The 22764-nt window shown below is 33.6% G+C and overlaps 1 protein-coding gene across 2 annotated transcripts in view; it reads right to left on the minus strand.

Moving 5' to 3' along the window:
* Positions 1-16580, minus strand: part of LOC129218090 (delta-1-pyrroline-5-carboxylate synthase-like) — a 57748-nt gene extending 41168 nt beyond the window's left edge. For both annotated transcript variants that reach the window (XM_054852284.1, XM_054852285.1), the window contains exon 1: positions 16254-16580. In XM_054852284.1, the coding sequence (XP_054708259.1) occupies positions 16254-16517 (264 nt within the window). In that variant the 5' untranslated portion in view covers positions 16518-16580. The remainder of the gene's footprint in view (positions 1-16253) is intronic.
* Positions 16581-22764: the final 6184 nt, after the last annotated feature.

Below are 22764 nucleotides of genomic sequence, written 5' to 3' on the forward strand. Positions count from 1 at the left end.
CTAAAAGCTTACAAGTGCAGTCTATCCATTTAGGTTTCTAATTAAAATTTTAAATTCATTTTATATTCGAGTCAACAAAATATAATTCTCTTACAGATCAGCAGAAATTATTGAGAGACATTTTTACTATTTAAATATACCATTTGCTTCATTACTAAAATTTGAGAGTGTTGTAGCGTAAATTAAAAAAAAAAAAAAAAAAAAAAAAAAAAAAAAAAAAAAAAAAACAAGTTTAATGTTCTGTTTGTTATATTTTATTTCCATTGAAAAATTAAAATATTTATTTTGGAAAAATACGTGATGTAAAAATTCGAATTGAAAGGGTTAGAGTTGTTGAATCTTAATGGTTTATGTTGAAATTATCATTTTTGAGACCGAAAACAAAAATGATTAGACTTTTAAACGAAATGATTAGATCTCGTGATATTCTGACCGGAGTCTAAAACTACATCACATAGAGTCTAGAGTCCTTGAAAACAACTAGATAAGTCTTTGAAGCTCCTAAGCAAAGTGTGCTTCGTTTTATTTCTCATCAAGTGTTTGAATTATGAATAGTAAAAATGGGTAATATGTAACTCTCTCGTTCCCCATTTTTTAAATCTGTACAGTACACCATTTCTTTTAAAGCATTTTTCACTATTGATCGGTTCGTATTTAATTCATTGTTGTATTTGTTGGTGGATTTGAGGGGTGACCAAACACTTATTGTACCGCAACCCGTTGGAGCAAGTAACAGTGCATTATCTTTTCTCCTCCCTTACTCTTTCTGACTGTCGACTGCTGTTATTGATTTGTCGAACAGAAAGCAAGTTTCATTATCTTAATTAGTGAAACAATCATAAAAAAGTTTTGCTCTCCTCTTTTTTCCTGATCTTTTTTCGTTCCAATTACCCCTTATAAGGCTTCAAAATGCAAAATTTTACACCTTTTTTCAAAATTTAATCCGGGAGAGAAACCAACGGACCCCCGAAAATTGGGGATATTCTATACCCAGGGCCCCAGGGGCAACACACATTGAAAACGAACAAAGAAGTAAAGCATGACTTTAAACAAACTAATATATGGCCTCTTTTACCAGCCAGAGAAAAGTTGTCCATACTACAAGACGGGGGGGGGGGGGGGGGGTGAGGTGCGGGGTTAAAAGACATTTTGTCTTCGAAAACACTTGTTCTTAATGAAAAACCCAACCAGAAACTTTTTGGGTTTGGAAAAATACAACCAAGATTTTTTGGGTAGGGCCGGCAAAAATATTTTCCCACATAAAAATTTTAGGACCAGTCCGCCCCTGCTTTGTATTTAAACTTTTAACAAAAATTGTAAAACATCACTGAACTTTGAATGGGAAAAATATTTCAATTTTTTAGTAGTTTCTTAAACATTTTGAACCTATTTTACAGGAATTTTATTTTAATTTATTTATTTATCTACTTACTGAGAAATCACGAATTGTTTATCGTCCTCACTTGACCGCAGTTAATGTCCTATCGTTCCTCAGATTTATTTATGAATCATTCACAGAAGAACTGATGAAATTTATTTTCTATACTATTGATGATGGAAATTTTGGATATTTTGTCACACTTGCGTCGCCTCCCTAACTTCTGGACACATACCAGCTTCATCTGCCAAATGCGAATTTTACTACCCTAAATAACCCAAATGTCTCAAATGTCTGAACGATAATCCAGCGTACCACCTCTGGCATCCAACAAACAACATTCAGCATTTATCACACATCTTCCAGCATTCAGCGTCCAACACACACTATCCACTATCGGGCTCCTCTCATTAACTTGAATTGTGAAAGTTCAAATTATGTTTTTCGCAATTATGACTACGATGGAAGCCATTTGTAAAAACAAGAAACCCGACGAAGGGGGGGGGGGGGGCTGTCTCAATTCTTGCTTGCAAAAACCATTATTTGAATTTCCATAATTCAAATTAATAGTGTTTTTTTTAATTTAAATTTATTTTTTAACTCTTTGAATTTAACTTATAAAGAGGCTTGTCAAAACCCTCACGAAATCTTTAAAAATCAACATAGAAAACTAGCAAAAATAATATGCCTTCCAGACTTAAGTTTAGCTAGAAATAAATTGCAACCAATAATTCGGGGTGGCTCTCCAATCTTGTTTTTGTGTTGTTTCGATTGGGTCACCCTCCATTTTCTGCTGTCAAAAAGAAAGTTATCGGTTTAAAAACATCAGACATACGGTATATTACTTACTTAAAGTTATCGTAAAACGAATTAAAAGGGTATATCAATTCATAACCATTTCATTAGTTTTTCCTATCACAGTTTACAAATAGGATTAGTACCTACTAGTAGTAGCTTACTATCCGTCCAAAGGAAGGACTAAAAAACATTGAAACTAAAATTTTCTCAGCAGATTCAAAAACAAATATTGAACATATTTGTGCTACAAATGTTTAACAGCAGTTGTTACTGGTGACATAATCCTGTTCTTAGGGACAATGCTGGAAAAACACAATAGTTTTTTCCGTCGTTTCAATAAAAAAAACAGAAGCGATACTTTAAAGTACATAAGAAAGATAATAGTACAACTCATAGTTATCTCAGAAACGTAAACAGTTAACTATATTGTCAATTAATTGCAATGTCGACAAGTTCAACAAGTTGGACACAAATAGGGGAAGGTCGTTTAGTATCGGACAGCGGGTAGATCGGACAAGGGCTGCTTCTTAATTCCGCCGCCAGAGGCAGCACGTACTGGGTCAACATAGTATGCCGTATTGGGGAAGAAAGCCACAGACGCCATATTGGTTCAAATCAACCGTTCGTTCTGGTGTGCAAAAGTTAGTTGTTTGTTTGTTGAGAGAATTGCTGTGCACAAACTTAACTTCTGGGGCATATACAGGGTCCATTATGAAAGTAATGAGCATTTACTGGCAAAATATATTTATTGATCGTAATTTGTACAAATGTTCAATATTCTTCAAAATACATTCCTCCTGCATCAATATACTTGCGGAGACGTGTTTGCTACGCCTGAAAGGCATCCTGAAACTCTTCCAAGGGAATGCCTCTCAGGAACGTTGTAACATGGTGTTGGATGTTTCCCAAGGTTCCCCAATATTTTCCTTTCTTCTCTCTCTCTCTCTCTCTCTTGAGTCGCGGAAACAAAAAGAAGTCACATGAAGCTAAGTAGAGACTGTAAGGTGGTGAGGGATCACCGGGGGGGGGGGGGGACAGCCATAACGGGGTTCGCCGGCGACCTCCTCCTGGCTCTCTTTGAATGCCTTGTGCCACTTCCCAGACTGTGATCTTGAAATGCAATCGTCCTTGAAGGCTTCTTGCAGCATCTGGAATGTTTCGGTTGCATTTTTTCCAAACCTCACGCAAAACTTTATGGCGTATCATTGTTCAAGCGAACGCTCCATTGCGTTATGTTACAAAAGTTGAAAACATACTTCAAGCGGAGGCACTTATCTCCGCTCACACTGCTCGAAAGCAACTGACGACTGGATGCATTGAAAGGGCATATCCCGCACCACATTTCCCAGCCGGTTTTACCGTGCTGCCATCTATCGTCGCGTCACAATAACATTATGCTCATTACTTTCATAATGCACCCTGTATTTACACATAGAGTGAGTTGTATTGTTTCATTGTTATACCTTTAGAATGATAGTATATTAATCTAAGAATTATGAGCTATAAAAGTGCCTAGCTTAGCTTAAGTAATAACCTAGTGGTGGTTAAACAACTGTAGCTTTACAGTCGGGTTGTATCGGACAAACCAATTTCGGGTTGTATCGGACAAAGTTACTGGCAGCAAAATAAAATACTGACGGTGTTTTTCTTTGTCCAACAGGTTGAAATGGAAAAAATCACGACATAAATGGGATGAAACAAATATGAAAGAAGCCAATGAAAAAGTTGGACTTAATAAAATGACAATTAGAGAAGATAGTGAAAGATATTCTCAAAAAGTAGTTTGGGCGATAGGATCAAAGCTTTACGGGAAAACAAAACAGTGGTAATAAAGCCTGTCTTAGGGAATCACAAAATTTTCCCAAGAACATTCACATATGAACAAGAAAAAATACTTTATGATCATATTAAAAATTTATATAGTCAACTTATGCCTTTGAGTAAGAACGAGTTTTTAGCTTTGGTTTACAAATATGTAGAGCAACTAAATATCAAACACCGTTTTGATAGAGAAACAAAGAAAGCTGGTAAAGACTTTTATTATGAATTTATGAAAAGACATGAAGATTTGAGTCTAACAACAGCTGAATCGACAAGCTTACAAAAGAGCAGCCGGATTCAGTAAAGAACAGGTAGAGAGATTCTTGGGTAAATTAGTTGAGCTGATGGACAAGTTTAAATTCAGTCCGTCAAAAATTTTTAATGCTAACGAGATAGGCGTAACCTGCGTGCATTCTAATCGGCATAAAGTTTTGTCTGTGAAAGGGAAAAACAAGTGGGGAAACTGACCTCAGCCGAAAGAGGTCGAAATGTCACTCTGTTGCTGTCAATAAATGCTTCTGGGGACTTGTTCATACCTCCCTTGTTTGTATTTTCCCGCAAAAGTCTAGACAATGACTTGAAAAAAGATGCTCCCATAGGAAGTGAGTTTTATGACCAACCAAACGGCTGGATAACAGCCGAGGGTTTTCTTAAATGACTACAACTCTTTAAAGGTCGAGTGAACCCAACTGAAAAAGACCCCGCCCTTCTTATTGTAGATGGCCATTCCAGCCACAAAGACCTTGCGGTGATAACGTTTGCCAAGAACAACCACATTCATATGCTGAGTTTGCCCCCCCCCCCATACGAGTCATAAGTTACAACCACTTGACCGAACCATTATGAAACCATTTAAAAACGCATATCACGAGGCCTGCTCTCTCTGGATGAGAAAATATCCTAACTTAAAAATTGCCTTGAAGGACATAGCAGGTTTGGTAAATATTGCCTTTTCCAGAATATGCCAAATGGAACTGGCTCAATCTGGTTTCAAGTGCACAGGTATTTTGCCACTAGTTAAAGGTATTTTCAGTGATTTAGACTATGCCCCCTCACTGAGCAAATCTGAGGAACTTCAAGAGCTGAAGAACACAGCAGCTACGTCTGAGAATGATAAAGAGACTCTAACCATCAACAAGTTGCCAACCATCAACAAGTCACCAATGGCAGGAATCCCTGGTCCCTCTACTCAGCCACCATTAATGCCATATCCATATGAATGTGTGCTTTGTGGTTACTTATTAACTCTATGTTAATCCACAATCAAGCAATACCATAATTAAGAAGCAATACGCGCTACTTCATAATAGCAGACATAGCAGGAAAACGGCATTTGACTTGTGCGCATGTCCAGAGCGCTGCGCCACGCCGAAGATTGGCGATTTCCTTCCTAGGAAACCTTTAGCCCCAAGATGGCGGACGTGTCGCTACTTAAGCTGCGATCTAGGGTTTTATGCATCATGTGCTGGAGAATTGTGGAATCAGTCAGCAGCATCATAGCTAATCAAATCAACTAAAAGATGCGCTTGATTCGATGGTGGAACATTGGTCTCTGCGTTGACACGCAGGTTGAGATGTTGAACATGTTGAAATTCTTATGTATATACGTTTCCTGATCAAAGCATGCATTCGTTTCCTTCCTTAAAACGAATGCAACCATGCTCTTCGTGAAAATGGATCGTTGTTTTTGAACACGCTGTATTCTGTAAAAATATTTCTTTGAAAAATATAATGCGATTTACAGATATAAAATAAACGGGTTTTTTTTTCTCTGATTTTAGCAACAGAACTGTAATTCAGAACCCTGTAATGTGATTAAAATTCTTTTCAAGGGAATTTGGATCAAGGTTCTGTTAAAAAATATAAGTCATTAGAAAAATTTCTTCTGGAATTAAATTCTTACTACTAGTTCTACTAGTATTAAATTATATTCGCAACACTGGAATATGCAGACTCAGTTTACAGTGCGGCTCTGATTAATTGAGGTTTGACAATGGCAAAGTTTATCTGTTTTGAGAGACTTCAGTGATGAAAATTCAATTTATGAGAGGCACACTATAAGGAAAGTGCGCCTAATAAGGCCAACCTAACGTTCATGGCCTAATATCTTATCCATTTCTTATTCAATTGGCTCCAGGTTTTGTGCATTCATCAAATGACTAATTAAAAAAAAGGAAACAAAAACCATTCCACTTGAAATTTTAGTTTAAATTATGCTTGTCGACAGTTTAGCAAAACAATTGCCAACTCCCCTTGTTGGGAACATGATTCCCCAATACCGTCAACTCTGAAGAATCACCAGAAAATACTGGCAAACTAAAAAAAGTTTAAAAAAAAAAACTCTTTACTGTCAATATGAAAACATTTTAAACCGCATTTGATAAACTCAAAACCATTATCAAAAGTTCTGTATTTACTTTCATGGAAGGGAGAAAGATCAATCGTCCCATTTGGGGCACTGACAAGTATTTTTTGTGTTTGGTTACTCCTGCACACAGTTCGTGCACATATGTGCAGGATATACGGCACAGGATCACATCCTTCACCCGATACTCCGGTGACCGAAATAACGACACCGGAGTGCTAATAAGATGAACCCATGGCCTTGTCGGGTTACAATCTACTCTTGTAGGGTTATCAAATCACGAGAAAAAATGATGTTACACAGCTACTTTTATCTTGACTTCGTTAAACGACATAAATTAGGCTTTCTAGATCAATTAACAATTTTTTATTCTAACAAACTACAATGTTCCCTGAAAAAAGAAAATTTACTATGAAATAAGATCAGACAAAGTCGACAACATCCTTTTGTAATAACTGTTGCTACACTTTTACCTGTTGATAACAAATTGTTTGTTGATCACGCTTTATTATCAGTTGACTTTTTGATGATAAAATCACGATCTAGCGAATTTTTGCTTTCCTACTCAGAAAAAAAGGGAGGTGGCCTTTTTAGTCTACTTGGCCTTATTTGACGATTCCATCTTATTTATTAATCATCAGCAAGTATAAATCATCAGCAAAATAAAGTAGAATACCATGAATTTAAAAAAAGAAATTGCCAAATTCAAGCAAAAACATATAGCACTATGTATGCCTATAAGAACGAACCAGATATTAACATCAACAATGAATGTCAAACATTATGTTAAATTCATATTAAAGTAAAATACTAATTAAAATCAATTAAAAACCTGCCTTTCAGAAAAGTATTGCATTTGAATCATATTTGTCAACTTATGAAATTTCATACCCAGCTCGCAGTGGAATTGATTTTTCATTTTCAAAAATCATATGCAAATATGAAAACACGAAAAAAAAATATTGCACAAACACTGCAAAACAAAACAAGAAAATATTTCAAGTGATAAAGTTCTTTAGCACATTTTTTGCGATATAAAATGAAAATACCTTTGATTATTCATTTATCAGTATTGAGAAATCCTCTTCAGAAAGGTTAAGTTTTATTAATAGCAAACTGATAAATATTGTCTTTTGCACTTCCGCATCTAGAGTTCGTACACAATCAAAAAAAAGAAAAAAAAAAAAACAAATTGTTAGAGTTTAATTCATGAACAAAACTCTATAACAAACAAAAAGGAATAGGCCCCGACTGTTGATCCTTCTATTCTGCTTTTGAATTTATGATTTGTCTTATGTGTGTATCGATTATAAAACTATTTCATTGGAGTAGTTATTCAATAATACTTAATAACATTCTAAACTACTGGGCTTATTTTTTTTTTTTACTATTTTTGGTTTTTACGCATTGGGTTTTTGTTTTTATTTAATAATTATTTTTTATTTTACTCTTTTTAAATTATTATTATTGTTATCATTTTATCAGAAAAGTTCTGTGCTGTGTAGAGACACACACACACACACACACAAAATAAATAAATAAATGAAATAAAATACGAAAATAATAAAATAAAATAAATAAATTAAATTAAAAATTCATCAATAAATAAATTTAAATTATTATATAAAAAAATTTAAATATCTACCCCAAAAGTTTTGATGGCGCAACTTGCACCATAATCGCCCTCTGTGGGCACCCCTGGTGCAAACACTGTCTGAGCAGGTCTAAGTGTAGAAATAATATTTAAGAGGCCGCATCAGACAAATTCCCGGTTTTCGCATCCCTATGTTAACCTACGGGGCAGAATGTCTTCTCATTCTTACGATAGCTCATTGGGAAATTGAGATTTTCAAACTTTTCTTTTTCTGACTTAATCTGTGACGACTATAGAGTGCTTCTATGTTTGCGGTTTTTCATTAAAATAATTCAAAAATTTTTTATACAAACTTGAAGTTGAACTTTGAGAAAAGGTGAATTTTTGACGAACCAGGAGGAGTATTCGGATTTTTAAAAAAGTAGAAGCATAGCGTATAATCTCAGCTTTCTAAAGATGTTAAAATATTTTCGATAGCTTCAATTGAACAACAGTAATCAAATAAATGGTGAGCCTATTCAAATTCACAAACTAAAAATTTCCATCCCCCTTTACGAAGGTACGAGATTCGCCTCTACGCAAGTGATTTATGGCCTTTTCGGGAAACGGTCAGCACCCCACTTGTGGGCGTGTTTCTTCTCCACCTGCTGTCCACAGATCGAGTAACCAAAATGGTGCCACCCACGGTTCGCTCGTCCCTCCAGTCAAGCGGAAACTTGACGAGTGGGCATCGCCCACAGAGGGGATTAGTGTCAATCAAACTGAGGGAGAGCAAGAAAAGGGTAGAATAGGGATTTTTCCTTTCCCTTTGAACAACACGTGTAAGGAATATCTCTCTTGGTTGACCGTTTTTTTAGCTCCTTCAATTGCAAAATGGATTTCTCTTTTATTTCCTCAAAACGCGGAGGGAAATTGTTGATTTTCGAAGATTATGTATTCAGGATACATTACAGAAGTAATGCAAAATCATATTGGATGTGTACAGACCCACAGTGCAAATCGCGAATTGCTCTAAATGAAAATGGCATTGAAAATTATCGCGATGTCCATAACCACAAGCCAGACACGGCAAAAAAAACAAGAAAGATGTTTTACTCCAAGCTAAAGAACAGAAGAGTAGTGGAGCCAACTTTGCCAATAAACAAAATGTACAGGTAAGTCCAATAATATGTATGTTTTATTTTCAATAAAAAATTAAAATTCAAAATGGATAAGTGAATAGATAGACATATTACTAATAACGTTCAATTAGAACTATTTATTCAAACTAAAAATGGAATGAAGCTAGACCTATAATAATGTTGTGATCATACATTTTACAATAAAAATCACATAAAATGTCTTCCTTTAAGCTATACACAGTTAGCACAGAATAAATTGTGTTTAATTAAAATGATTGTGTATATAGAACCCATGAAACCAGAAACTATTTAATAATTAACAGTGTATTCTATTTAACTTAAAAGTTCTTATAAAATGAGTTACATTAAGTTATGTTTAGGGAATAATTATATTAACAACTTTTGTAGCTTTAATATGAAGATAGCAGTCAGTAGTTTCCTTTTAACATTTCTAGTGTTGAAACTTAAAAAGCCAGTGTTTACCATCTACCAGGCCAAGAATTTCTTTTGAAGTCATATTTTATTTAACTCAATTATAGATTTAAAATTTCAGTTTTTGTTAAATTTATTATGTTGACAAAATGTAAGTCATTTTGTAGAGATTGATCCAGATGATTAAGTCCTAAATCATTCTGAGAATTAACAAAAATGACATTGAAGCTGAATATTTATTCATTTTTTATCAAGCAAAATATGAGTAGCATGCCCATTCTTTGCAAATTTACTTTTGATGAGATCTTAAGTTCTGATTTAAAAAAAAGGTTTAAATTTGTTTTATGTATGTCTATTATTAAGGTAGGTAAAACTACATTTTTTCTATGTTTTCCCTAACTTGTTATTCTCGCAGCAACAATTACACTGCTTGAAAATTCAGTTAAAATTATTTCCATAAAAACTTTGCAGTTTTATCATGATTAGATATGGCTTTAAGATGGTTTTAATAATTTCTTAGAATTATTATGTTAACTAGTTACTGTAAGTAAAGTATTTATTTTAGATTTCCTATAATATTTTTCAGTACATAATTTAATGTACTATTTTTACTAAAATAAGGAGCATCTTTTTAAAATATCTTTTAAAAGCTTCAGTATTCGACGCTTTGGCCAAGCTGTGCTCCATGCCATCTCTATTGAAAATCTTTAACAGTAAAGGATATTTCTTAACAGTAAATAAGTAGTCCTTAATCTTAACTAGGGATGAACCAATTAATCGGCCATAATGGTTATCGGTCACACTGCCAAATATTTAATAAATATCCAATTTTAGCTAATTAATTAGCGAATGGATTTATTTTTTTAATTATAATAGGGAAGTTGCAACCTATTAAATGTTCATATTTTGGCTATTGCATATTGTTAATTGACCCTCAAAACTAAAAAATTCACCATCGCCGAATTTTAAAACACCGTGGTTGATTTTTAATGAATTTTTAAAAATCCACGCGCAAAAGTGCGCTCTTCTGAAACGTCACGAGCCTACGTCACAGGGCGCGAATGGGCAGCCTTCCGCCGAAGATCCCTTGTTTTCGCTAGGGACATTTTGAGCGCGTTGATATTTTTATTTTTTAGAAATTCAATAATCCTTTTGAACACACTATGGAGGCCGGATTCGTTAAAGCACAATCTAAATAATCTTCCTCAAATAATATTAATGGTGATATTCGAATATTTCCGAGAGGATGAGAGGTTTAATGTTCCAGAAACGCGAGGAGATAAGCCTTTTACGTTTCATCTTCGAAGTCGAATGCACGTACTTCGATTTCTCCCATGACATGGGAACCGGTTCGCTAGCGTTTCTCTCCTATCGGACGTCACTTCCTATGCCATCTGACGTCACAGGCGCTTGAACTTTAAAAATTAATTTTAAAAAAAACTACTTATCGTATCGCAAAAATTTTTTCACCTATGATGTTCATACATGTTACTCTATCATATAAAAATAAAATTGAAAAATCGAAAACTTCCCTATTATCTAAAAATGCTTAGAACGAGGACATATGCAGGATGACTTTCTTAACAAGCCCAATACACAAATACAATTTTTCTATTGTTCAAAAGCAAAGTTGATGGTTATGAAATGGTTATATGCATTTCTGTCTCAGTTTTCCACGCTTCTCTAACTTTTGAGGGAATACTATTCGGAGAAAAAAAAATTCAGTCTTCATATTCATCTTTTAAATACACTACGACATACGTTTTGCAATTTGTTTTAAAAACTGATACTTTTTGTCCTGCATAAATTGATTATTGAAGCAATATTATTATTTTACAATATTTTTTTCATTTAATTGTAGTACTACTCTATATGGAAATTAGTGTCACTTTGAAAAAAAAAACATTATTTTTTAAAAATATCTATTTGCAATTAATTCGCTTTTGTGTTATAATTAATCGGATCAAGTCACCGGCTGCCAATTAATCGGTAATCGACCAATTTGCTTATCAGTGCAAACTTAGTTTTAACAAAAGGATAGAACACGTAATTGAATGAATTGCTCTTATTAATCGTTTCTTCTAAAAATAAGTTAGTGTATAGGCTATTTTCGTATGTGTTTCAAAAAATTGAATTTTCATGCCTTAAAAAGTTTTTAAGTTTCCCAAAGCAAAAAACGCCTTTAAAAAAATTAAAATAAAGTGTTTATACTTAAATTAAGAAAAATATTTAATAATTTCTATCAGAAACATATTTAGAATCTGTACTTAAGTAAAATTCAAAGTTTGAAGTATTCAACTTCACTACAAAATGTAAAAATATTGGAAAAAAATCCTATACAAAAAAACCACTCAATTCCGAAAAATTGCTGAATTATAATGTAGTAGCATAAATAATAATAACTGTAGGATGAATGGAGAAAAAAAAACTCCAAAATGCTTTTTAGAAAAGTCATAAAATCAAAGACTTCTGGAACAAACTAATTGAATTTTCGAGATTATCAAAATTTAAATTTTATTTCTTTTTGTAATTTATTTCAGTTATTCTCCTACATGAATACAATCTGCATCGGCATAAAACAACTTATCCATCGCTCCTTTGGAACAAACTTCAGTAATTCAAGTTAAAATAGTAGAATATCCTGTGCGCTACATAAACAGTCCTGCGAAAAATCCCTATTCCAAAATGTTTCCCCTACCAATTTTCCCTAAATTCCCTCCAAACAGCAGGTGTTCAGTTTGCTCTTCCAGCGTGACAGGTTAGGGGAGATTAGCCCGAGCGAACCGTGGGTAGAACCGTCCAAAATAGCTGTCTGGAAAGCATTTTTTTTTGCGAGGAATTGCGAGGAAAAAACCTGGCAAAAATGACGCTCTTAAATAATTTTAATTTTGCTTATTTTTTAATAAGTAATTGCGTTTTTTTCGTAAAATTATGTATATAAACACAACATTTAAGCTTTAAAAGTATTTAAATCACGATTTACATGCAGTTGCAAATCTTTGGGGAGGGGGTGATTGAGAGTTTACGTTCTTCTCCCGACGGGATAAAATAAATTGAACTCACTCATTAAATAATTTTTAATTAATTTTGTCACAATGTAACTATATATATATATATATTTTTAATTATTACATCATATAAAAAGGAAAGAATATTTGAATATACCTAGAAGAAAATTTGAACTTACCCTTATCACTTTTGTTTGCTTTTCGAGTATTATTGGAATTTAAGGACAGTGCGAAAAAAGATATGTAACTCAATGGTTTTAAACCCAAGGGTATATATTATCGCGATTTGTCTATTATTTCTTTTTTCATTGAATTAGTAATTAACATTAAAAAAAATGCATATGTATGTGCCTACCTAGAAGAGTTATGGCGGGTCAGAAAGGAAATCATAAGTTTATGATCAGTAGAGGATTTTAGGGGTGAGGCAGCCCCCCCCCCCCCAAAGGGATAGATTAATTTAACTATTTTACTAATTATTTTTAATTGAATTGTTTTTTGCATTTTTTATATAGGTTATTAACACAAAACACACACAGCATATTTCGAATAAAAGCATTCTTGTTTGCTAAAGAAGTAATACTGGAGTCAGAGGCACAGAGTGGCAGAATACATTTGGTTTCGAATTCAAGGGAACGTATTATCGCCATTCGTCTACTAATTCTTCTTTTATGGAATAATAATTAACATTTCTAAAAAAATGTGTAGGTTCACCTAAAAAAGTCATTTTGATCCAGGCAGCTATTTGCCAAATAATAGATTTCTTTTTCAGCTCATAAAAAATGCAAAATGATAGAAATCACATGATGGTAGTTTCTTGGAAAAATCATGATTATTAATGGAAACGGCATGTAGAATCAATATGTTATCTCAAGTGTGTCATGACTTTAAAAACAAATCAGCAACTGCTTTGAAATTCACACAGAAATAGTTTCTGAATTCTTCAATAAAACTTATGTTTTATGAAGTTATGATTTTCTTACTCAAATAATATTTTGTAGTTAAAATATAAATTAATTTATAAAATCTCAAATGAGGGATGTGTTTATTTAATAACATTGCCCTGAATGTTCCTAATTAAAACCGCTCATTGTATAGCATCTCGGTGACATTAAATTGGGTTTAGTATTTAATTGGCTTGAGACGTTGAAGATGTTTTCCGTCCACATTCAAAATATATTAGTGCATAATATTCCTACATTTAGAAGTAGATTCATTGACCGCAAAACCATTTAAAAATAAAGTCATTAAAACTCTTTTGTTAAACATCGAATAGGCGGGGGGGAGGGACTCAATTTTCCGTGCCTCCTCCAAAAGATTTTTCTGTATCCTGTCCGTTTTCAGCTTATACGAAACAGCATGGTAAATTAACGTGGTCCAAAATAGACCTTTTTATTTTTTTTATTTTATTGGTTTTACTCTCCCATTTGGTTTCACCTATGTAAAAAATAATTATTGTGAAGTTTGAGCTCATAATTTTAACATTTAGAGAGAGGTAGCTTAACAGCCACGAAGTTCTGCGTTTTTCCATCTTATGCTACGAATGTAGGTAGAAATAAAACGGATGCTATTAAAGGTATGTAATTTCATTTCATGGCAAATACACAAAATTTTCCAATCTTTCAAAATCCAAACTTCTAAGATTGCAGATAAAACGTAATAAACTGGGGTTATAATAAGCGAGCTTGGGCCACAGGGGACATTTTTTTGCGTATGTTTTCCGAAGTGTTTCCAGAAATAAAATTATTAAACTCATACTTCATACTGTAATAAAAAGTATTTTTGATGATTTTTTAATCTCTTATGGCAGTGGTGCCAAACCTTTTTCTACTTGAGACCGCACCTCATATTAAAATGGTTCTCGCGGTTCAGAACATAACTAAAATGTGAAAATGTTCAACATTTTTTAAAATAACATGTGAAAACGAGGAAAAAAGAATGAAAACTAAAAACCAATAATTGATGTAATCATTACTTGATGCATCTTTTTTTAATTGCATCAGTTTATCAGAAACCAATTCTGAATATTTAGCTCAATTTTTGACGTTCTCATTAAACGTACTTTTCGATTTGTTGAGTTTAAAGAAGACCACGGGTCACACGTATCAACTTCACAGATCGTATGTGCCCCTCGAGCTGCAGGTTGGGTGCCACTGTTCTTATGGTATAACTTTTACACTGTTCCGATTCATTAGTATTCTTTTCGAGAAACATTTAGCGTAAACAAAAAATCTGAAAAAAAAACCTGAAATTTATTCAAAACTCTTGCTTTTGAAAACATACATTAATCAACTACTACGCACAAATTTGAAAAGAGAAAAAAAGGACATTGAAAAAAAAAAGGTAAGTAATGATTCAAGACTGCAATCTTTGATCAAAAAACTTCAGAAACAAATTTGATTTTCTTTTTCGAACGCTTTACTAATTCTAAAATTTACCCTATGAATTAAAACAGTATGTTTCAAGTCCGAAAAATACGTTCCCTGATAATTCGCATCGATAAGTGGCGTGGGGGGGAGGGGTTTAAGGATTCTGTCATTCCCATACAGCTTGACAAATATGGAAATTAATGCGGAAAACTTTTCATAATCATTCTTTTTCCGTTACTTTTATTTCGATTCACTTTTCTACAAATGAATTTATAATTTATCATACCAGTGTGTTTAATTAAATCAGGATAAATTTAATTGATTATTAAATTTACTGACTTCTGGTTAGAAAGTTAATGATGGTGTCGCAGCGGCCAATGAAGTTCTTAAACGTAATTTTCATTATCGACTTTTAAAATGTTATGCAGAGGCTGAAATAGATCAAATGCTACAGAATATAGATTGCAAAAGATTAAAATAATACTGGAATATAACTGTTTTCAAAAGTAACAGTTTTGCTTTTATTCGAAAATATCATTTCAAGTCCAAGTCGTTTCTTTAAAATTGGAAGGGGGTGGGGGCCTTGTTTTGGCACATTCCTTAAATTTTGAATAATTGTTTCATTTTGGTGAGTTCAGCCAGACTGCAGGAATTTCGCGCCCATTTGCCTGGTGCTGGCGGTAATGATGAACAAGAGCGGCAAATTCGAATCGCAACGTGATCCATAATTTGTTTTATCAATCCTGCAAATGCTTTTGATTTGCAGATTGATAATGCTGCATTTCGAAGGAAAACGACATGTTAATGATCCTACTGCATATCCTTCTTGTGCATAAAAAGTAGCATGTGAAAGCATTTTAATAAATCAAATTTAGAAAACAAATAACGAATATAAAATTAACAAAATTTCGAGTTTCAGTGCATAAGGAAAGGAAAGTTAGGCACAAAACACCGATTGTGTAGAAGATTTCGGTCGAAACTAAAATGCGCTAAAAGAGTCAACGCAAAAATTGTATGTGGTCATCCAATACTATACACGGACCCTCTTCCCCTGCCAATAAATTTTGAGCGGTGACAGCATAGAGGGGAAGACGTCCCCCAAAACCTGTCAGCCGCTCCACGTAGAGGGGGAAGTAAAACGCTACACCTTTCTCTCTCTCTCTTCCGAAAGCTAGAAATTTTCTGTCTGATGAGTCCTCTTAAGTCTCTGCTTATCCGAAGTTTTATAATGTTGACAACAAAAAACACCCAAAAAATCAATCGTTTAACAATTTCTGAGTACATTTTTAAATATTTAAATAGTGATTGTTTTAAGTTATGAAAACAATGCGTTAAAAATGGAAAAAATATTTTAACAGTAAAAATATTACCTGTTCCACAATTGACGCTAATCGTCCGAGAGCTAATCCGGATTGGTCTGCACGTGTTACAACAGCAGAACCTAACTTGACCACAACTCGCTTGGCATTTTTTAGCTGACTACGATAATTAAATGCGCCTTTTCTGGATTCTTTGCCATCTAAGTCTTTATGAAGGGATGACAGGCATCTTCGATTACTATTAAGATGTCTTGTACTTTTGCAAATACGCTCGAACTTCTGTCCATGCTTACTTAACAGCGTTGTTCGCAACATGGTGTTGATGACCTAGTCGAGGAAAATTTGAGTTTAAATCTATCAGCTCAGAAAGACGGTCAATTTTCATTAATCAATGTATCAAGAATGAAACGCAAGCGCTGCTAAAAAGCAACGACAGACTAATAGATGAACAGCTGTTGTTACAAAGATCTGTTACCCGCATGAAAAGCTTATTCGTCTGGAAAATAGTGGAAACCAGATAGATGTAATCTGCGTAAATAAGTCAGGTACACACACAGAATAAATTTCCACTCTTAAAAAAAAACAACAAATTTTTAAATCTTTCTCGCAGATATAAAAGTAGGAAAATATAATCAAATAATTCATGAACTATTTAATTATAATAATATGTAACATTAAAGCGAGATTTAAGCATCAAGTAAGAGAAAATATATTATTCTATATAAAAAAAAACAGTACGTATATATGATGTGTGCAATGTGCATATGTGTATATGGTTCCTTTATCAAATCATGTTCATGTCGGATCTTCACAAAAATTGCTACGAAGGTACTTTGGCGCTTTAAGGTATTCGTTGAGGGGCTTTCGAAATCTGAAAAAATATCACACCATAAAATTTTAATTTTAGAATCATATACAGTTACAAATCATTGCTCTTTTTCACGTGAGAAAAAAATAGATTTTTTTACCACATAAAATCAGGCCCCTTTATACCAGGTATTTCCAGGAGAGTCAAATGGTACAATACTATGAGGGGCGGACACACCGGGTCATATCATCGAGGGTTATGGGATTCCCTCTAATTAAACGGGTACATGAGCGTCCCACTGCTCCCTTTGGAACAGTTTACAATCATTATGACTCTAGTCGAAGTGGATTCGGGTAGGAGACCTAGTTATATACTCAATGTCTTTTGCATCGAAAAGCACCAAACATCACACCCATATATACGTAAAATTCATTAATTTCTCTAAATCCCACCCACCCCCAAATGACGGAGCTGCGTAAAATCCAGTAAAAATTGCTCCTTCACGCTTGTTCAAAGTCTGTAATGAACTTTTGGATTATTTTTCCTAATAAAACTTATTTCAGGACATAGCTTGAACTTTTCAATGGTCTGCACGCCTTATTAACAGAGTGAAAATAATCAATGTGACAGGTGAATTAAATTGAAGTAGGAGAAACTAGGGAGGTTTGACCATAGGGAGACTTGACCCATGAGGATTTTTTCCATGAAAAGGATATTTAGAGAAAATTTTAGTCACATTTTATTGGTTGACCAGTCACACAACAGTATTTTGCAGGGATAAGCCATTTTTGAATTATCGGTGGTTTTCAAGAAATTCTGCGTTAAATGATACTGCACATTAAAAGTAAAGTTGGAAGATTTTGGATTATTTTAGATTTTAATCTCTAGTTTTTAGGGATATTAATTTTAAAAGTATACATGTTTTAGTCCCTTTTCTATATAGCTATCTATTGATATACAGTAGTTTTATATAACTTTAAGTTGTTAAAAGTATAAGGTAAACATTATTTTGTTTACCAGGGAGCTTTGACCCAAGCTAACTAGGGATACTTGACCCAAAGACTAATTTGATGTTTTTTCAATGATTTTTTTTTTTTTTTTTTTTTTTGAATAGATAAAATATGGTCATTTAGACCTAATGATTTGATTTTATTCATGCAATCACTCAAATATTGTGAATATGAAGACTTTTTTTTTTTTTTCATTATTATATATAACTATAATATACAATATGTTGGTCTAAGAAAAATTTTTTATTTGACAAATAACTAAAATAGTAATAATTTTTTAAGTTCAATGAGTTGTTAATTAGTAAAATAACTGAAATATTGCTTAAGTCTGATCTGATAAAGTTTTGAATTCGACTTCTGCTTTCCTGCTGATATGGAGTAAGATTAATTTAAAAACAAATATATCGTAAAAGTGGCTGACTATGGCACAGTTTTAGTACATTTCTGACTATAATTACTCAACATTCATTCGAAAAAAAAATGAAGTTGCATTATTATTATAGTTTAGGACCTTGGCTTTCGATTCCGACTGCGAAATAATTTGAAACTTTACTCACACTCCCTCCAGAGCACTTTTTCCTTGTACTATTGTCACCCTCTAATTGCGGGTGAGAATGGTACAGCACATGTTAAAACGTTTTCATATAGGTTTTGGTGGTTTGTATCTGGTGTACAAATAAGTTTTAAAGGATTTTCAAGACATGGCGTCACTGGTATTAAATCGAAACAGACAATGTTGCAACTAACTTCATTTAATAACTTCATCATTAGGCTTTCATTTTCAGTATGTGACATTTCGCTGAAGTGGAAACAACATAGTTTTTAAGTGCCCTAAATGTGTCAACTTTTGCGCCAACAAAACAGAATTTGCGGGTAAGTTTGCTTTTCTGGTTCCATTTGAAGAAAAATGCGGCTGAAGGCACTCGAATGCCGCAAAAAGCTTAGGTGAACATGTTTTATCGATTTCCACAAGCCAGTTTTGGTATAGACGTTTTAAAAGTTTTGATTTTGATACCAATGACTATGAGCACGACGGACAGCCGCAAAAATTTGAAGATGCCGAATTGGAGGCTATATTAGACGAAGACTGGTGTCAAACAACTTTACCGAGCTCAATTAAAGCGTTTGAGCCGAGCTCTGCGGAGAAAACGGTCACAATATAAGAAGAGACACAAGGTAATTTCGCAACATGATAACGCTCAGCCACATGTCGCGCCACCGGTCAAAACATATCTCGATACCCTGAAATAGGCAATCCTACCCCACCCGATATATAGCCCAGACATTTCCATTTCCGACTACTCTTTATTTTCTTCGATGACACATGCTCTTGAGAATCAGCACTACTGCTATTTTGAAGAAGTCCAAAATTGAATCGATTCGTGGGTTGCATTAAAAGACGCGTCGTTTTCTCGTGTAGGCATCCGAAAATTTCCAGAAAGATGGGAATAGGTAGTGGCCAACGATGGGCAATACTTCGGAAACTGAACATGAAACCCTTTTTTCACAACGAAGTGTTAAACTTGTAAAAAAAATCCTTTAAAACTTATTTGTACAACAGATACCATACTCTACCTCTCGTATATTTTAACGGGAGAGTTGTAGATGTAAGTTATGCTGAAAATTGAACTTCGAAGAATCAAGTATATCAGGAAATCGTAAAGCTTTATTTTCTTCATAATTTTTGAAGATGGATACCAAATCTTATCATCTTCTTCAGGCCACTGCCAAAACTTACCTCGCTTCAACATTATTGAAACTTCAAACTCACTTGCATCTACACCCGTGATATTTCCTGGGTAATTTTTCCCCTGAGAACCCAACTCACGCTCCAAAATTTCAAATAATTACTGTAACACACTCACCCTCCAAATTGTAAACTTTACACACTTGTAACTGTAGCTACATCAAAATATTTTATTTTTGAATGAAAATTGGAAGTAACTTTCTTCATGTAATATGAAAGCGAAAGGTACACACGAGATTGTGATTTCATCTGCACTAAAAGTCCACCAACATCATTTCCGAGCTAACTACAAACACCTGGCTCCAGTTGCTCACCACAAATAAATTCACAATCACCAGGTTATTCGTCTGGCGGGTCATTTTGACAGTGATAACAACTCTCTCATTACCAGAGAAGGTTGCACAATAGTTCCTATTAAAACTGGGCTAGCCCAAAGTGCACTACGAACGCTAATTACGTCAAAACTGAGGTTTGTATCATTCTCATCCTCCAAACCATTCTCACCCACTTTTACGGTATGTAACACTTCCCCTAAAGAGTGAACATTTAGTATATTCATTTCAAGTATCACTTATTAAAACAAAAAACACCACCAAACCTGTGTTTTTGATTTCAATCTCTATGAGTCTTCCTGCTGATAAGATTAATTTAAAAAATATATGAATGTAACATTTAACCTAAAGAGTGAACATTTTGTATATCCACTTCAAGTATCACTTATTTAAACAAAAAATACCATAAAACTTGCGTTTTTGATTTCAATATTGAGTCTTCTTACATTCATGAGGGGGGTCATATCGTCTCCCTACGTTTTGGGTCAAGTCTCTCTAGCTCTAGGGACACTTGACCCATTCGACCACATGATGAATATAATTTTTTTTGTACCATTTCTACTTAGAGTTATGCTTTTATTTTTAGCCATAATAATGCGCAAAATGGCAAACTATTCATATATATTTTTAATTTCATTCTAACTATTCTACAAAAAAAAAAAAAAAAAAAAAAAAAAAAAAAAAAAAAAAAAAAATTAGGTCAAGTCTCCCTAGTTTCCCTTATTTCACTGCTAAAAGAATATTTCTGTTTTTGTAGAACTTTTTAGGCTTCTAAACTGATTGTGTACAGTGCGGTTATGTATCCACATCAATCTTATGGGGATATAAATGGGGTGTGTTCATCTACCCGCTAGTCTCTGGGGGAAAAGGAAACATGCCGGGGCAAAAGGAAACATGACTTCATTCGCTAACAAACAGTTATCAAGTCAAATTTTTCATACCCAGGTTTTTTTCAGAAAGTGTAGTAGTCTTGGACACAATGCGCAAAGTTTTACTTTTCAATTCATCCAAAACAAAGGAAAGAATGAAGTTGAAACAACGAAATTCTGTGTATTTTTACCCTACTAGCATTTACTTTGCAAGAGCACCAAAATATTCCACTAGACTTGGTGAAAATCTGTCGTCCTATTACACGTTAACAAAATGTCATGATTTTTATAATAAGACGCTATTATTTCGTAGCATCCCTTAAGTGTTTAGTTCCAAAAATTTTAAAGCATTTTTCTTCTTTCAAAAGAGAGAAACTTTTAAATTTTGAATATGAATTTTTAACATCAATCACAAAATTTTAGAAGACACCTGAGCAATTTCATGGAAATTGGGAAAAAAAATCATACTACAAAAGAGGAAATTTTATAAGTTGACATGACACTTTATGCTCGGTTTTAAATTGCGAAAAATTCTATTTCGTATATTCATTTATAAACTTTCAAAGTAGAATTTTGAATATTATATATATAAAAATCTCGTGTCACGATGTTTGTTCGGGGTAAACTCCGAAACTACTCCACCGATTTTTCTCAAATTTCATACCTATGTGTCATTTGGTCCAACTTAAAAGATAGGATAGTTTTTATAATTTTTTATTGCAAATTTCATATTAATTATGCAATAATAGTGTGAATTAAATGTTTAGTTCTAAAAATTCTTAATAGATGGCGGTGTAAGTTAATTAATCGATATAACTCTAACATCGTATGACTTACTGCTAAAAACACCATGATAAAAAAACTCAGAAATGCTGCTTAGAATTTCCATATAACGTTTCGGGATATTACAGGTTATTATTTACTTCCTGAGAAAATCAACCATATTTTTCAAAACGTTTCCTTGAATTGCTACAAATTTCAGATTTCAAAACTATTGTGAAAAGTATTTTTCTCAACCAGTATCAAGATTAACTAAACGTATTTAATTGGTGTATCGGTTTCGTGGTGATCACGGATCGTCCAGATTGTCTCAACACCCAATGAGTGCGAAAAGATATATGGATTACGAAGCTTTGCAAGAGTTGCAGAGGAGTTACATTCGAGCTACTTGCTTGAGAGTCTGTCTTCGCGTTGACAATGCGTTTATTAATGCTTTGAGAGCTTTCTTAGAAAAGCAGGAATGTTCCAGGCTATTGTATTAAACCTGCGTTAGGCTTCTCTGAAGGTGCCAGAATCATAACTGCTTTTAACCAAGAAGACTACTAATTTCTTCAAAAATATTCCAGATTAATTTCGGGAAGGTTAATGAATTTAAGCGGAAAACAATTATTTTCTTTATTTTGTTCCCCAAGAAATTTTTAATATCATTAATTCTTGCAAAGATACGTTCGAAACAGAAAATTGCAGTGACAATTGCATCGTCAAGCATTGCTGCTACTTTTTTTAGATGGTAGACGAACAGCACATTCAGCTTTAAAGTTGCCTATTAGATATTCATAACAAACAAAACGCAATGTGTAACATTAAAGAAAAAAAAAACGTGGTATGGCTGTAGTGTTGCAAGAGAGTGAAATTATAATTTGGGATAAGTGTACTATGGCTCATGAGTAAAAGCATTCATTCGAAGCACATCCTAGGATTGTGCAAGATTTGAACGGCAACGATAAACTTTTAGGCGAAATCATCTGAATACTGTCTGGGGACTTCCGGCAGACATTGCCAGTTATTCCGATAAA

Source organism: Uloborus diversus, chromosome 3 (genome assembly GCF_026930045.1).
Source record: "Uloborus diversus isolate 005 chromosome 3, Udiv.v.3.1, whole genome shotgun sequence".
NCBI lineage: Eukaryota > Metazoa > Arthropoda > Arachnida > Araneae > Uloboridae > Uloborus > Uloborus diversus.